Source organism: Juglans microcarpa x Juglans regia, chromosome 2S (assembly GCF_004785595.1).
Source record: "Juglans microcarpa x Juglans regia isolate MS1-56 chromosome 2S, Jm3101_v1.0, whole genome shotgun sequence".
NCBI classification, from domain to species: Eukaryota; Viridiplantae; Streptophyta; class Magnoliopsida; order Fagales; family Juglandaceae; genus Juglans; species Juglans microcarpa x Juglans regia.
In genome coordinates, this window is record NC_054597.1 from 2,036,312 (window position 1) to 2,049,377 (window position 13,066).

Below are 13,066 nucleotides of genomic sequence, written 5' to 3' on the forward strand. Positions count from 1 at the left end.
AGACTAATGGAAGAAGAAGACCACAAAGAAAGAGAGACAGAAACAGAGAGAGAGCGCGGCGGCTTGCCTTACCTTTAGGGTTAGGAACTTAGGATTTAGAATGTTTGCAGGGAAGGGGATGGTGATAGAATTTTTAGGTTATTTTTGGGCTCTTTCGCAATTAAAATCAATCAATCTCTCATGGGTCCAGATTTATTTGGACTCCTAGCCCACCTTCAATTGACAAAAGCTCAATGGCCCGAGAAAAAGAAAACGTGACTGAAGTTGAAAATAATGCTTCTTTCATAATTTTTTTTTAATGACTGAATTCATTTCGTGCCCCTGTTTCAGCACGCAACGGACGAACCGTAATGGCATATAGGGGATTTCACAGTTCAAAAATCAGACAGAAAACGACAGTGACGCGCCCCGCCATTTCCGCTTGCTAACGGCATTTAAAGTTTACCGGGGTGGCAGTTAAGCCAGGGAGCACTTCAGCACTTAGATATGCACTGCCACTAAATTATTCAGTTGTGCGCAATGAGCACCCCATAAGTCCTACAAAGCGGGAGATAGGCGGGGGCAGAAGTCCAGCTTTTTCCTCCAGAGACTTCGTAGAGAGAGTTCTAGCGAGTGAGTGGAAGAAGAAGGCGATGAGGAGGGAGGGCGAACCGATTAGGATAATGCTCGGGGTGAACGTGTCGACACTCAAGGGGTATACCGACGTACCGTATCCATATGCATCAATAAGCTGCACAAGAGCTTTCGAGTGGACTCTCCAGAAGATCGTTCGCTCCAACACCTCTGCCTTCAAGCTTCTCTTTCTTTACGTTCATGTCCCCGACGAAGACAGTTATCTCTCTCTCTCTGTGATAGTTTCTTCATATACTCTGTTAGGTTGCTGAGACGATGGATGAAAAAAAAAGAAAGGGGAAATCGAAACTTAATTATTTTCCTGGACGCCATTTGTTTGGTGTTTGAAAATGCCTAGAAAATCTGAAATGAACTATTTAAAGGATTTGATGTTTCTGCATCTAATTGTTTCTTATATAACGAACTTCATGTTCTTTAGGCCTTAGAGGCACTCGTTCGAGTTTTTCTATAAACTTAATTCGATCATTTTGTATCCCTTGGATACATAAATATGACTTTTATATGGTTACGAAGTTTTGAGGAGCATCCTTCATGCTTCTGAATTGTAGAAAGAAATTTCAGAACAATGGAAACGAATGTTGGCTTCTCAATCTGTATCTATATCTCGAGGGAGTTGCTCTTACTTGCTCGGATGGATGATTTAGAAATTCGGCGAAATGTAGAATGGAAACGAATATTTAACTGAGAAGTTGAAGGTAGCGTTAGTTGGGACTTGGGAACGGAATGAAGTGGAATCTCCGTGAATTGGACGGATTGATGTTTTGGTGGCGTTCAATGGAGGCAATCCACCAAAGTTGATAGCTAATTTAATCGACTTTGGAGGTGGCATTTAGAGCAGTGGGCTGATTAAAGAAACTTGAGCTGCAGTAGTGTTAGGCGTATGATTAATTGTGGACTTTCATCAGCAAGAAGCATACACTACCGGACCTTGTCCTGCCTTGATATTAGTAAATTCATTCCCAATGCAAAGACAGGACTTAATAGTTAATAATGATCCTTGATATAAACATAGTGTAACAGTAGTGTTATAGGGAAATTACTTGGAATGCCTCCACTGGTTCTTGGACTGGATACAGATTTGTCATACATATTCTTTATTCAAGTTAACTTACTTGAGAGGAACTCCTTTCTACCCCAAAATCCAACCACATCATCTCTCTCAAGTACCCCTGTCATATGCCTGGAGATCTTTACTCATTTCTCTTTATTTCTTCTCTAAATGACTAATTAAGAAAAGAGCTTCCATGGTTGAGTTACATAATACCAAATCGATTATTCGATACGGTTGTTTTGTCTTAATTTTCTGCATACTGTTATTTTATGGCTTGTGTTGATCTATGTTCACAACTGTTTGCATCTAATGTGAAGGAAATTACTAGGTAATGATGGTATGCTATAACTTTTTTTTTGCTAGGTTTTGATGACATGGATTGCATTTATGCATCACCTGAAGATTTCAAAAGCATGATGAGTAGGGACAGGGTAACAGGGCTTCATCTGCTACAGTACTTTGTCACTAGATGTCATGAAATTGGGGTACTGATGTACTTTTTTAAGTCTCTCTGCTGATGTACTTCAAGTAACCGCATTTGTTTGTGTGTATGGACCTTATAGTACTGGATCAAATCATCTTTATGGAATGCTTGTAGGTTTCTTGTGTCTCATGGATCAAGACAGGTGATCCCAAAAAAGTAATCTGCCATGAGGTGAAGCGAATCCAGCCGGATTTTCTGGTTTTGGGAAACCGGGGTCTTGGCCTGTTCCAGAGGTATAATTTGTTGTTTGAAAATAATCTTCATCTCATTCCATCTAGGGTGAAAGTTGATCGATCCAGATTGGAAAAACCAACCGGACCAATTACTAGACCAATTAGTTTGGTCCAGACCAGACCGATCCGGGACCAAGCCCGATTGGTCTCGTTTCTTGAAATAGAGGATCAAGACGTTTTGGTCCTGAATTTAAAAAAATATATATATATACATATTTTATACATATTATTTATATAATAATTGTATAATTAATTATGTAATTTTCATCTAATCTATCACCATTAAAAATATAAAATTTTAAATATATTATTAACAAATTAATATTCTATCAATTAACTAATGTATAATATCAATTAACTAATTATATAGTAATTATATAAGTTAAGAATGTAATTTTTATCTAATTTATTATCATTGAAAATAAAAAAATAATTTTTTACTAAGTTAGTTACATAATCCACATTAATATACACTTAATTTTAATCTAGTATTTTAAATAAGTTTTTGTATTAATTAATTTATAAAAATAAAAATAAGAAATAATTGGGCTAGACCGATTGCTACCGGTCCGATCCAATCCCTAGGGATTTCGGTCCGGAAAAAATGATGGATCAAAAATTTCAGTCCATCACCCCCCCCCACCCCTCGGGTGACCGGATTGAAGCGATTTACATCCCTAATCCCATCCCATTTCATATCTTCTTATTTTCTTCTCAAATATCACTCAAATACAAACACTTTCAAACTAATCATTATAACTTTTCCAAACTAATAATTACAACTTTCCTAAATTTCTAAATAAAACAAAAAAAAAAACAATTCAACTTTTTCAAATTTTAAAATAAAAATTATATTAAAAAATTATATTCTAAGAATATTTTAACTTTATAATATTTTTCATTTAACTTTTTTTTTCTCTCCTTTCTCTAGAGCCAATAAATACTTAACTCAAACTATCTCACTACTATTCATAAACTATTTTACTACTATTCACGAAATTATGTGATTATTATTTTTTACAAGTGAACAATTATATTGATATGAATGGAGCCATCTACACAACTTCCACCACAGTCCACACTCCACATTTTTTAAATTTTTTAATTTTTTTTTAATTTTTTTTTGAGTTTATTCTTTTTAAATTATTTCAAATTTTCTATTAATTATTCATATAATAAATATTTAATAAAAGAAAAAAATAATAAAAATTAAAAAAAATGTGGAGTATTAGGAGGTTGTAAAGATTTATTTATTTTGAAAAGTAACATGATTCCTGTGCTGCTCTGCAGGATTTTCATAAGAACTGTCAGCGACTTTTGCGTGAAGCATGCTGAATGCCCTGTCATCACAATCAGACGCAGGGCAGATGAAATACCTGAGGATCCAGCTGATGACTGATTGGCCTGAAATGTGCCTGATTTGTTTCATTCTATTAATAAGCTTCGCTTCTGACAGTAGGCATGAGCACCTCTTGCTTGGGAAGCGCTCATGATTTGTAGATTTTGCACTTCATGGACCATACATGGCGAACATATGGAGATACTTTGTTTTTCTCTATGGTCGTCGTTTTCGTTTGCTGACTACTTTTGGATAACACAATTCCCACTTTTAAATAACAAAGGGCAGATCAAACACCAGTTATCAGATAGACTCCCAACACTAATCTCATCTCATCTCACCTGTTCTTTTGTTAAACACCAAAGTGCTTATATGAGAAGACTCCCAACAGCATATCTGGATCGATGGATTCCGTGGACTGTTCTCCATGATCTGGACAGGTTAGTTCTGCTGAAGAGCACCCTTTCTTTCAAGTAGGAGATGCAAAAAATTGTGATTTGGATATAGCCCAGCAAACTCGTTCTGGGCTCGTTGCATCAGCACAGTAAGTAAAATTGGACTCCCATGTCAAATTGCATATATTTCAGGCAGGTGCAAGAGGAAGCCATTAATAATGTAATTGGAAGTATTACATCGACTAAACTAGCCGCAATTTGAAGTCTCAGACTCTCAACCATTCGGAACTAACAAACTAATTGGAAAGAAATTCGTACAAATTCCAGCTAAAAGCAAAATGAATTCAATCTTGTGACAAAATTAGCAGCCTGACTTTATGGATTTTGGGGTCATTTTTCTACGGGTTAGGTGATTGTTTATTGTTCCGATTCTTTAATTTTGGGGAACATAGCATGTTGAAACATTTTGCTTTATTTTGGTTAACTTGGACAAGGTAAGATTTGAATAGGCTCAAGAATCAAATATTGAATTCTTGAAACAACATATGCTAAATGTTACAATTAATAACAGAGATCCATTAAGATAAGAGAAGGGGTATAAAGTGATGAACATATCTATACCTATACAAATGAGCATTGCAATCAGTTCAACTAAGACAAGAACAAGACCAACCCATCTGTATCAAGTAATAAATACGCACCAAAAAAAAAAAAACTCCTACACCTTACAAACATCCACAACAAGAAAGTAACATTATATATATAATATATATATATATATATATTTTATAAGGGGGTCCGGGCCAACATTATATATTTCTAAGTCTAGACATCGATCAATAGCTATAGCTGTAAAGTAAATGTGCCTATGTATATAACCAAAATGCTCAGTTTCTTGTATTGTCTGACCTAGGATGAGGAAGATCCAACCATGGTGCTCACACTCTCCAGAAGCCCTTTTATCTCGCTTTCTAATTTGTATTTCAACTCCAGCGACACCTCGCCATCCGAGTTCTCCAGCATTGAGTTCATTATCTCAAGTTTCTGCCTTACGAAGTCAAGTTGTAATTGCGGTGAAGAAGAAGATGTCTTCTCTGGAGTCTTGCCATAGAACGGAGGAGAAGCTTTTGGCAGTGCTATTTCTCTTAGTTCACGAGTCTTCAATTGAGTTGAGGGATATTGCAGGTCGAAAGTCACTGTGGCAGCTTTAAAAGGGTTGGAGTGTAGTGAATGACTGTAGGCTTCCTCCGCATCAGAGTTCCTTACAAAGGCAACCCGAGCACAGAAATTGTTTGAGAGCACCTCTGTTTCTGCTTCGTTCAGCATCCCAAACTTGCGATAAATTCTAACCAGATTAGCTTTAGAAGGCAAAGAGGATTCTGGGCCAAATGTCAACGAAATCACTGTGGGTGAACCTTTTCTATCTGTGTTATCAGGCGTTCCAGCAGCCTGCTTTGATTTATCCAACTTTGCATCTGGTTTTTTAGCAGCTCTCTCTGGTTTAGCTTCGCATAACTCTGCTTTGTCATTTCTCCTAGCGTCTTGTTTTTCAGAAGCTCTCTTTGGTTTACTTTTATCGTATGATTCTGCTTCTTTGTTCTTCTCCGTCCTCTGTTTCTCAGCAGCTCTCACTCTTTTAGCTTCATGTAACTCTGCTTTGTTATTTCTCCGCGCATCTGTTTCTTCAGTAACACTCTTTGGTTTATTTTCATGTGGCTGTGCTTCTTTGTTCCTTTTCCCCGTCCACTGTTTCTCAGCAACTCTCTTTGGTTTAGCTTCATCTGACTCTGCTTCTTTGTTCTTTTTCCTCGTCCTAAGTTCTGATACATGTCCAGTTGATTTGTTGTTAGTATCATTCCGGTCGTTATACAATGGCCCAGGTTCCGAGTCTAGATTCTCTCTCTTTCTACCAGATTGATGCTTTTTTGCCGCCTTGGAGTCTGATCCATCTCGATAGACTGAACTTCTGAGTACGGACAGAAAGCCCTCAACCATTTCGAATGACTTCTTTTCCATGGGATTCAAGGGATTAAGAGCTGCTCGTCGAACTTCAGATAGCACTTCATTAGCAGATGCCTTAACTTTCAAGGGATCAACTATCGAGGTCCGATCTTGTTTTGGTGTTCGAGGGCTGGAGATGTCAGATGGCTCACGGCCCAGATCAATTTCTTGGGAGAGTTTCTTCAGAAATATCTTATCGTTACACTTCTGAATTGGAGGGAAGCCAGCAATAATCTGCTTCCCTAAACGAGCTTCGTCAGAAACTTCAAGGGACTCTGTTTCTTTTTCTTTCCTCTGTTGACCCCTAATTAGACTAGTGAAGGGAGGGGACAAGTACTTGCTCTTCTTCCTTTCCCTTGACATAACGCCTTTTTCAATTTGTCCTTTGGCCTCGCCATCACTTATTTGAACTTCAACATTCTTCAACTCCCTTTTTGTTGAGGCAGGTTCATCATTAGTTAGTTCTTTGCCACGATCATCAGCAATTTCAACGCTGATACCATAATTTTTCTTCCTCCTTGGGCTCTTCCTAGTTTCTTCCCTGCTCCAGCTGCCATCATTTTCGACACTTAGAGCTTTGCCATCACTGAATGGACCCAACATTTTAGCCTTTTTGAAAGACACCGTCGCAGATGTCACATCATTGCCACCCTGACCATCAGTTTGGTCACTGTTTTTCCTCTTCTTCCTCCTAGATGATGGCACCTGCTTGGCTGAGTTTGCCCCTACTTTAGCCACATCCCAAACCTTACATTTGGCCTGAGCATCAATGCTCCCTTCCATAATTTCAGCAATGCTTTTCTGCTTCCTTCTCTGACACAGTCTATCCTCTGAATTCCCTTGGCACTTCTGCATCGTGGTTTGAGAAGTTTGGCCAAACTTGGAACTTACCGGTGAAGAAATCCAATCATCTGTGAAAGGCCCGTGAATTGGGACTTCTACCGTGCTGCGAATGCCCACTATGCTATAATCCAAATTGTCTTCTAGGCCTGGAATTGGTTGTGGTTCATGATACATGGGCAAATGATAATGCCCCTTTGCATGATAAAAAGCTGCCAGCCAGCTCTTCAACACCCCCAGCCCAAGTGCACCATGTATGGAAAGAGTCTGCGCAATACGTTTCATTTCAGCAAGAAGGTCCACTGGTTGAGACCAAATGTTTGAAAGCTTCCCAATTCTGCCTTCAGGCAAAAGGACTCCATCCTTGATTCCAGCATTAGCTACCAATTCTCTATTATCAATTCCATTTCCATTCTGATTTGTTACACAAGAACAAGTCATCTCTAGCCCTAAAAGCCTACCAATCTCATCCACAGCCCTCTGCACAGCATAAACAAAGCTTTTCGAGTTACTTTGCCGTGACATCTCTTCAAAATTTTCTTCAAAGCGTTTCAGCTGAGAGGGTTGGCACCAAGCAAAGGTGCCATCCCCAAAATATGCCACAAGCAGCCGGTCCCTCACTTTGAACTTGACTGCGTAATCCGAAGCATCCGAAGGATCATATACCTGCCCTGGCCACCATGGGTGACTCCTAATCTTACCCCACACAAAGTCACCCACAGAAAAATTACACCCGTCATCAACCATATCCTCCTCAGCTTTCCCGTCGTCGTTCTCACTTGTATCTTCAATCGGAACCTCAATAGCCTCAATTTTCCCATCCGAATCCTCCTCATTATCGCTCGAAGAACCATCATTTTCTTCACTCCCAAATTTCTCTACCAAATCCCTTCTCTCTTCAACACTCTCCCTCTCGTTCTCGCTACCATCTTCAACCTCAAATTTTCTGACACTTGCTTTCAATTTCAACAAGGAAGACACTCCTCTCATATCAGAGTCCTCAAGCCCATATTCATCTTTACTCGAAACCTCGGTCTCAACCACCCGAGTCTTAACTACTTGAACAACCCCAGCATCCATATCACCATTCAGAAGGGTTCTCTCTGGACCGGACCCAGAACCGGCCGAAACTCCAAGACTTTCTTTAAGGGGCTTTTCAGGGGAGACATGCGGTATAGCTGGTTCAGCTGCAGGACGAGAAACCCCGGCTAGGGTTTTAGACCGTGTTTCAACTGTTCCCATCACCGGGAAAGCGTATTCTCCCAACCACGACAACTGAAACGGAAACGAAATAGGAACAGGACGAAGGGTAAATCAAAAGATTGCAGGGTTTGGGGTTCTTCCTCAAAGAAGACCCCAACATCGGATTTAAATAATACCACCAACAAAAATAGAAAAACAGAATAAAAGTATGGACTTTATCATTGTTTCTATAAAGAACAGAAAAGGGTTGGGGGGAAGTACCTGAAGGCTGAAGAAGGGGCTAGGGATTCCAAAGCCTTTTTTTTTTTTTTTTTTTTTTATCCTTCTGAAGCGATTCTCAAGACCATTTTAGAGAAGACGGTGGAATCAAATTCCACAGAGAGAGAAAGAGAGAGAGAGATGGGGGAATTGAAAATATCGGGGGTGAAGGGGAGGAGAGGAGAGGTTCTTCTCATTTTCAAGCGGTGGTGACTCGGCGGTATTTTGGGCTTTCTTTTGTCGTTGGTATCAAACGGTCACTTTCACGTTTTTATAATGTAATATTACTTGATGCGCAACCCTTCGAGTGGAGATTAGTTGGTACTCGCTGCCTCGGTTGATAACTTCAAACCTGCGTAGACTGTAGACTTCTACAAGCTGAACGTTCATTCGTTCATGTTAAAAGAAGCTGAGCTAGCAACGGACAGTTAAAAGACTGCATGACACGTGTCCGCTTTACTTCTAAACCTTCAAAAACAAAAATAAAAACAAAAAAATCTATTTTTGCATTATGTACTACATGTTCTTTCACATGTTACACTCTCAAGACTCAAGAGTCAAAATGCCTCTCCCTCGAAATCCTTGTCAAGTATATTGGCCATTTTCGCTTGCTATTTTTACTCGAGAAAATTAAGCCTTGAATTGTGCCAATAGCTGGAAAAGAATATGTCCAATACACAATGGCTAGTTATTTTTCAAATTCTCTTACTCTTGTGATGGCTAAGAGGTAGACTTACAAAATAGTTTTACAATATTTATTGAGTATTTATTGTTATTTATTTGGTTCTTTTGGACAATATTAAACCAAATAAATGACAATAAATACTATAAAAATTACTTTATATATCTATCTCGTCTCCACTTCATATATAGATTATAAAGTTTAGACGAGAAATTCAAAGTATCATGTTCAAAGATTAATATCCCACTAGATCTAGGGTTCATCTTTTCTCAATTAGCCCACAATCTCCTGCTAGACCTAGACTTAGATTGAGGGGTGTAATTGGTTTAGTTCAATCCATTTTTGGACATATTATTAAAACGAATCGGTCTAAGCCGGTTTTAAAATTTTGAGAACCAAAACCGACCGGTTCATCCAAAGAACCGAAACTTTTAATTTTTTTCGATTTCAATTCAGTTTTACATGTGTGATTCAATTTGTGACCTTTTTATTGGACTGATTGATTTTTTTTTAACCCAAGTGAATAATTTTTTTAACCCAAATGTGAGTTTTAGAGCCCATAACATCATGCATATAACCAATGGAAAATTAACCAAATACAACCTTAAAAAAACAATTAACCAAAAATACACTAATTAGTTTAATTAAAACATGCATGTAATAATGCCTAAAAATACCTATTAAAACTTGCACATAACAATATGCCCAAGGGTTAAAACTAAAAGCGTAAAACATACATATAAAAAACAATTAGTCAACATAAGCAAGATCTAAAAAAAAAAAAAAAATACAAATAATTGCAAATGCAACCACTAAAGTGTAAAAATGTACTTATAAAAAAGATAATATACATATGCTATACTTATACCATATTATATATGTAAGTATCTAACTTAATATATAAAGATACATAATACATTTTTAATAATTTAATATTAATATTCATGTTTAACAGTAAATTTATATTAATAAAATATAAATAATAAGATTTAAATTTTATGTTATATTAATTTATAATATATAATATAAAAAATTAAAATATATGTTTTGGATAATTTAAACCCACCAAACCGGATCGAACTGCTCGGTTCAATGGGATTTTTGGATTTTTTTTATCTTTTTTATATTTCAACCCTACTTAGGTTAGCTTAAGAAAATAAGGCCGGCAGCCACTTAACGACAAATCAAGCTTGGTCCCGTCTGCATCTTACTAATTAATCATCACAGGCACACGATTTCAGACTACCACATCCGATGGCTAGATTTTCTGGGTAACAATAGTTCGGCTTTTCAATTGTTATTAAAACATGGAAAATGTACAAAGCAGCACCTCCTCAACCCTCCATTTATTACGTCTTTCACTTCACTTGCTTTACTTGTTGGAAGATCCTGTCTCGATACCTTAGGATTGGAAGCAAGTTATGCTCAGCCATCACTTGAACCCTTGAGATAGATACGATCGACTTCAACAATTCAGTAGCCCCAGCTCCTCTGGGGAGAGCAAATCAGCACCCAGCAACATTTTCCCAATAAAACACTGAATTATCGGTCGGAAAAAGTTAAAAGAACTTAAGTGTGGGTGAGAAAAGGTAAACGGTAATGTAGGGAAACTAAAGACTGCATGCACTGAATTTTCCAAAGCTTGAAATCCTCGTTTGCTTGCATAGGCCGAATCAAATAAGGTGTGCTGAGACAAAACCATTCAAAACTCGTTGGCTGTTGTATTCCAAGCACTACCAATACATATATATGGCAGAGGCAAGCCGTTAACAAGAGACAAGCCCCTCCTCAACTCTCCCATTATATTGAAATAAACTTGACTCCCAACATGTAATAAAATTAGAAAATCCATCCCCAAAAAAGAACTAACAGCACAGATCAAGGAAGGAACATGTCTTTTTCTTGTCTCTCTCAGTCTTCAGATGTCAAAAGATATGCAGTACATCTCGTTCCTGGTGGACAGTAATGGTAATCCGGCTCCTATAAGCAGAAAGGTAAAAACTTAAATTTGGTTATAATCAGCACTACCGCTTAAGATGATCAACAACTTGCTCAGAACTTTGATACTCATAAACAAAGATGTTCATTTGAACTTTTTCTCGGGAAAGTTTATTATCATTTCATTCAATAAGCAGCCAGTTTAACTAGCAGATGCCAAAACAGTTGAGGAAAAAGTTGGGTTTTAAGTTTGTGCCTCAATGCATCAAAATGTTGTAAGAACATACTGGAGTCTTAAACTACTTGGCTATTGGATCACAGTCCAATTAACTCTATAATAATCAGGTATGCAAAAGCATTGTTCACAATAACACTTTTTAACCAAAAGAACCCCCCCCCCCCCCCCCCCCCCCAAAACATAAAAAAACCACACATTTCTCTTTGTTTTTTTACCACATAGTGAAATTGAAAAGCACAATGCAAATAACATATTACCCACAATTGAGTTCCCCCCTCACAGCAGATAGTGATCTTGGCCTATGTTTCTTGCATAATAAATTTTATTAGATCCTATCCCGTTGAAAGAATTAGTCCATGATATACGCTTCATTTTCACAAATTTCCTGACTTCTTTCGGTCGTGCAATTCGACAAACAGAGCAAGAGCAACTATACCGTAAAATATTGTAATTGCGATCACTGAACACTCAAAGAGCAGAATTCATTTTCAATTCACCGTGAAATTCCACTCAGTTGAGAACAAAACCAATCACGTTCCACTTTACCGCTGAACGAACAACATAACATCACACTAACCTCGAATCGAAAATAACAAATGAAATTTAAACAATGGCGATCTTTGCCCCAGCCTCCTCGAGTTGCTTCTTGGCCTCCTCAGCCTCGTCCTTGGACACCCCCTCCTTGAACTTCTTGGGCAAACCTTCGATGAGCTCCTTGGCCTCCTTCAACGCCAGGCTCGTCAGGGCCCTCACCGCCTTGATCACCGCGATCCTGGCGTTGCTGGGCACGTTCTCGATCACCACGTCGAACTCGGTCTTCTCCTCGACGGCAGCGGCAGATTCTCCGCCGCCGACTCCGGGTGCGGCTGCGACGGCAGCGGCGGGGGCGAAGGACGCGGCCGAGACGCCGAGCTTTTCCTGGAGGTAGTCGACGAGGATTCTGGCCTCCTCAAGGGTGAGGCTGGAGATGTCGGCGCCGAGCTTCTCAATCTTCTCGGGAGCGGACACGGCGGAGAGAGGACGAAAATGGGTGCAGCGGTGGGTGAGGTTAAAAGTAGAGGCTAAGGGGAAGTGGAGGGTGGGTTTGGGAGTGTGAGTAGGATAAGGGCAGATAGAGGGCGTAGGATACGGGGAACACTTGAGGGGGAACGTGGAGAGAGTGCTCGCCATTTCCTGTCTGAGAGAGAGAGAGAGAGGGAAGGAAAGAAGAGGATAGGATAAGAGAGACACGGGCGAGCGAGCTTCTGTTTTACAAGGCTGCCCTTCTGAAATCTTACAAGCTTGTTCCGTTTGAAAAAAGGGAAAAGTAATATTAAGGGGGGCATTCCGAGAATCGAACTCGGGACCTCTCGCACCCAAAGCGAGAATCATACCACTAGACCAAATGCCCTCTTTTCTTCAACCCTTCGCCTTAGATTTATAAACTATATAGATCTATGCCTACAAACTTAATTATATCAAAAAAAAAAAAACCCCACAGATTTTTTTTGAAGTGCACAATATATATATATATAGAGGGCTAGTTTGGTTTTCAAATTTCAAAATAAAAATTATATTATAATTTTCTTTTAACTTTATCATATTTTTATTCAACTTTTTTCACTCATTTCTTAAAACTCCATAAAAATCTTAACTCAAATAATTTCACTACTATTCACAAATTATCTCATTACTATTAATAATTTTTTATTTCATCTCATCTCATATGTGTAACCAAACGAGACCTAGTGTAAACGATTTTAGTAATTTCACCGATTTACATTATTTTGAC

General features: G+C 38.5%; 3 protein-coding genes and 1 non-coding gene across 5 annotated transcripts; 1 reads left to right on the forward strand and 3 right to left on the reverse strand.

Annotated features, from left to right (window-relative positions):
* Positions 1–270: 270 nt before the first annotated feature.
* Positions 271–3,800, forward strand: LOC121253173 (universal stress protein A-like protein). Its single transcript, XM_041153117.1, has 4 exons — positions 271–831; positions 2,048–2,169; positions 2,283–2,401; positions 3,692–3,800. The coding sequence occupies exons 1-4, from the start codon at positions 633–635 to the stop codon at positions 3,798–3,800; spliced, it is 549 nt and encodes a 182-aa protein (XP_041009051.1). The 5' UTR covers positions 271–632.
* LOC121253171 lies at positions 3,798–8,636 on the reverse strand. 2 transcript variants are annotated; one of them, XM_041153115.1, is made up of 3 exons: positions 8,441–8,636; positions 5,045–8,251; positions 3,798–4,262 (listed from the first exon to the last, which is right to left on the reverse strand). In XM_041153115.1, the coding sequence occupies exon 2, from the start codon at positions 8,216–8,218 to the stop codon at positions 5,045–5,047; it is 3,174 nt and encodes a 1,057-aa protein (XP_041009049.1). In that variant the 5' UTR covers positions 8,219–8,251; positions 8,441–8,636; the 3' UTR covers positions 3,798–4,262. The 2 variants fall into 2 exon arrangements, 1 of the variants encoding a protein (XP_041009049.1); XR_005938362.1 differs by lacking the exon at positions 3,798–4,262 and adding an exon at positions 4,691–4,897 and having other exon boundaries at positions 4,953–8,251.
* A 2,184-nt stretch (positions 8,637–10,820) lies between these two features.
* Positions 10,821–12,545, reverse strand: LOC121252779 (50S ribosomal protein L12-1, chloroplastic-like). Its single transcript, XM_041152580.1, has 2 exons — positions 11,878–12,545; positions 10,821–11,112 (listed from the first exon to the last, which is right to left on the reverse strand). Exon 1 carries the CDS (start codon positions 12,463–12,465, stop codon positions 11,899–11,901), a length of 567 nt encoding a protein of 188 aa, XP_041008514.1. The 5' UTR covers positions 12,466–12,545; the 3' UTR covers positions 10,821–11,112; positions 11,878–11,898.
* A 68-nt stretch (positions 12,546–12,613) lies between these two features.
* TRNAP-UGG lies at positions 12,614–12,685 on the reverse strand. The gene has a single exon. It is a non-coding gene; the product is annotated as a tRNA-Pro (tRNA).
* Positions 12,686–13,066: the final 381 nt, after the last annotated feature.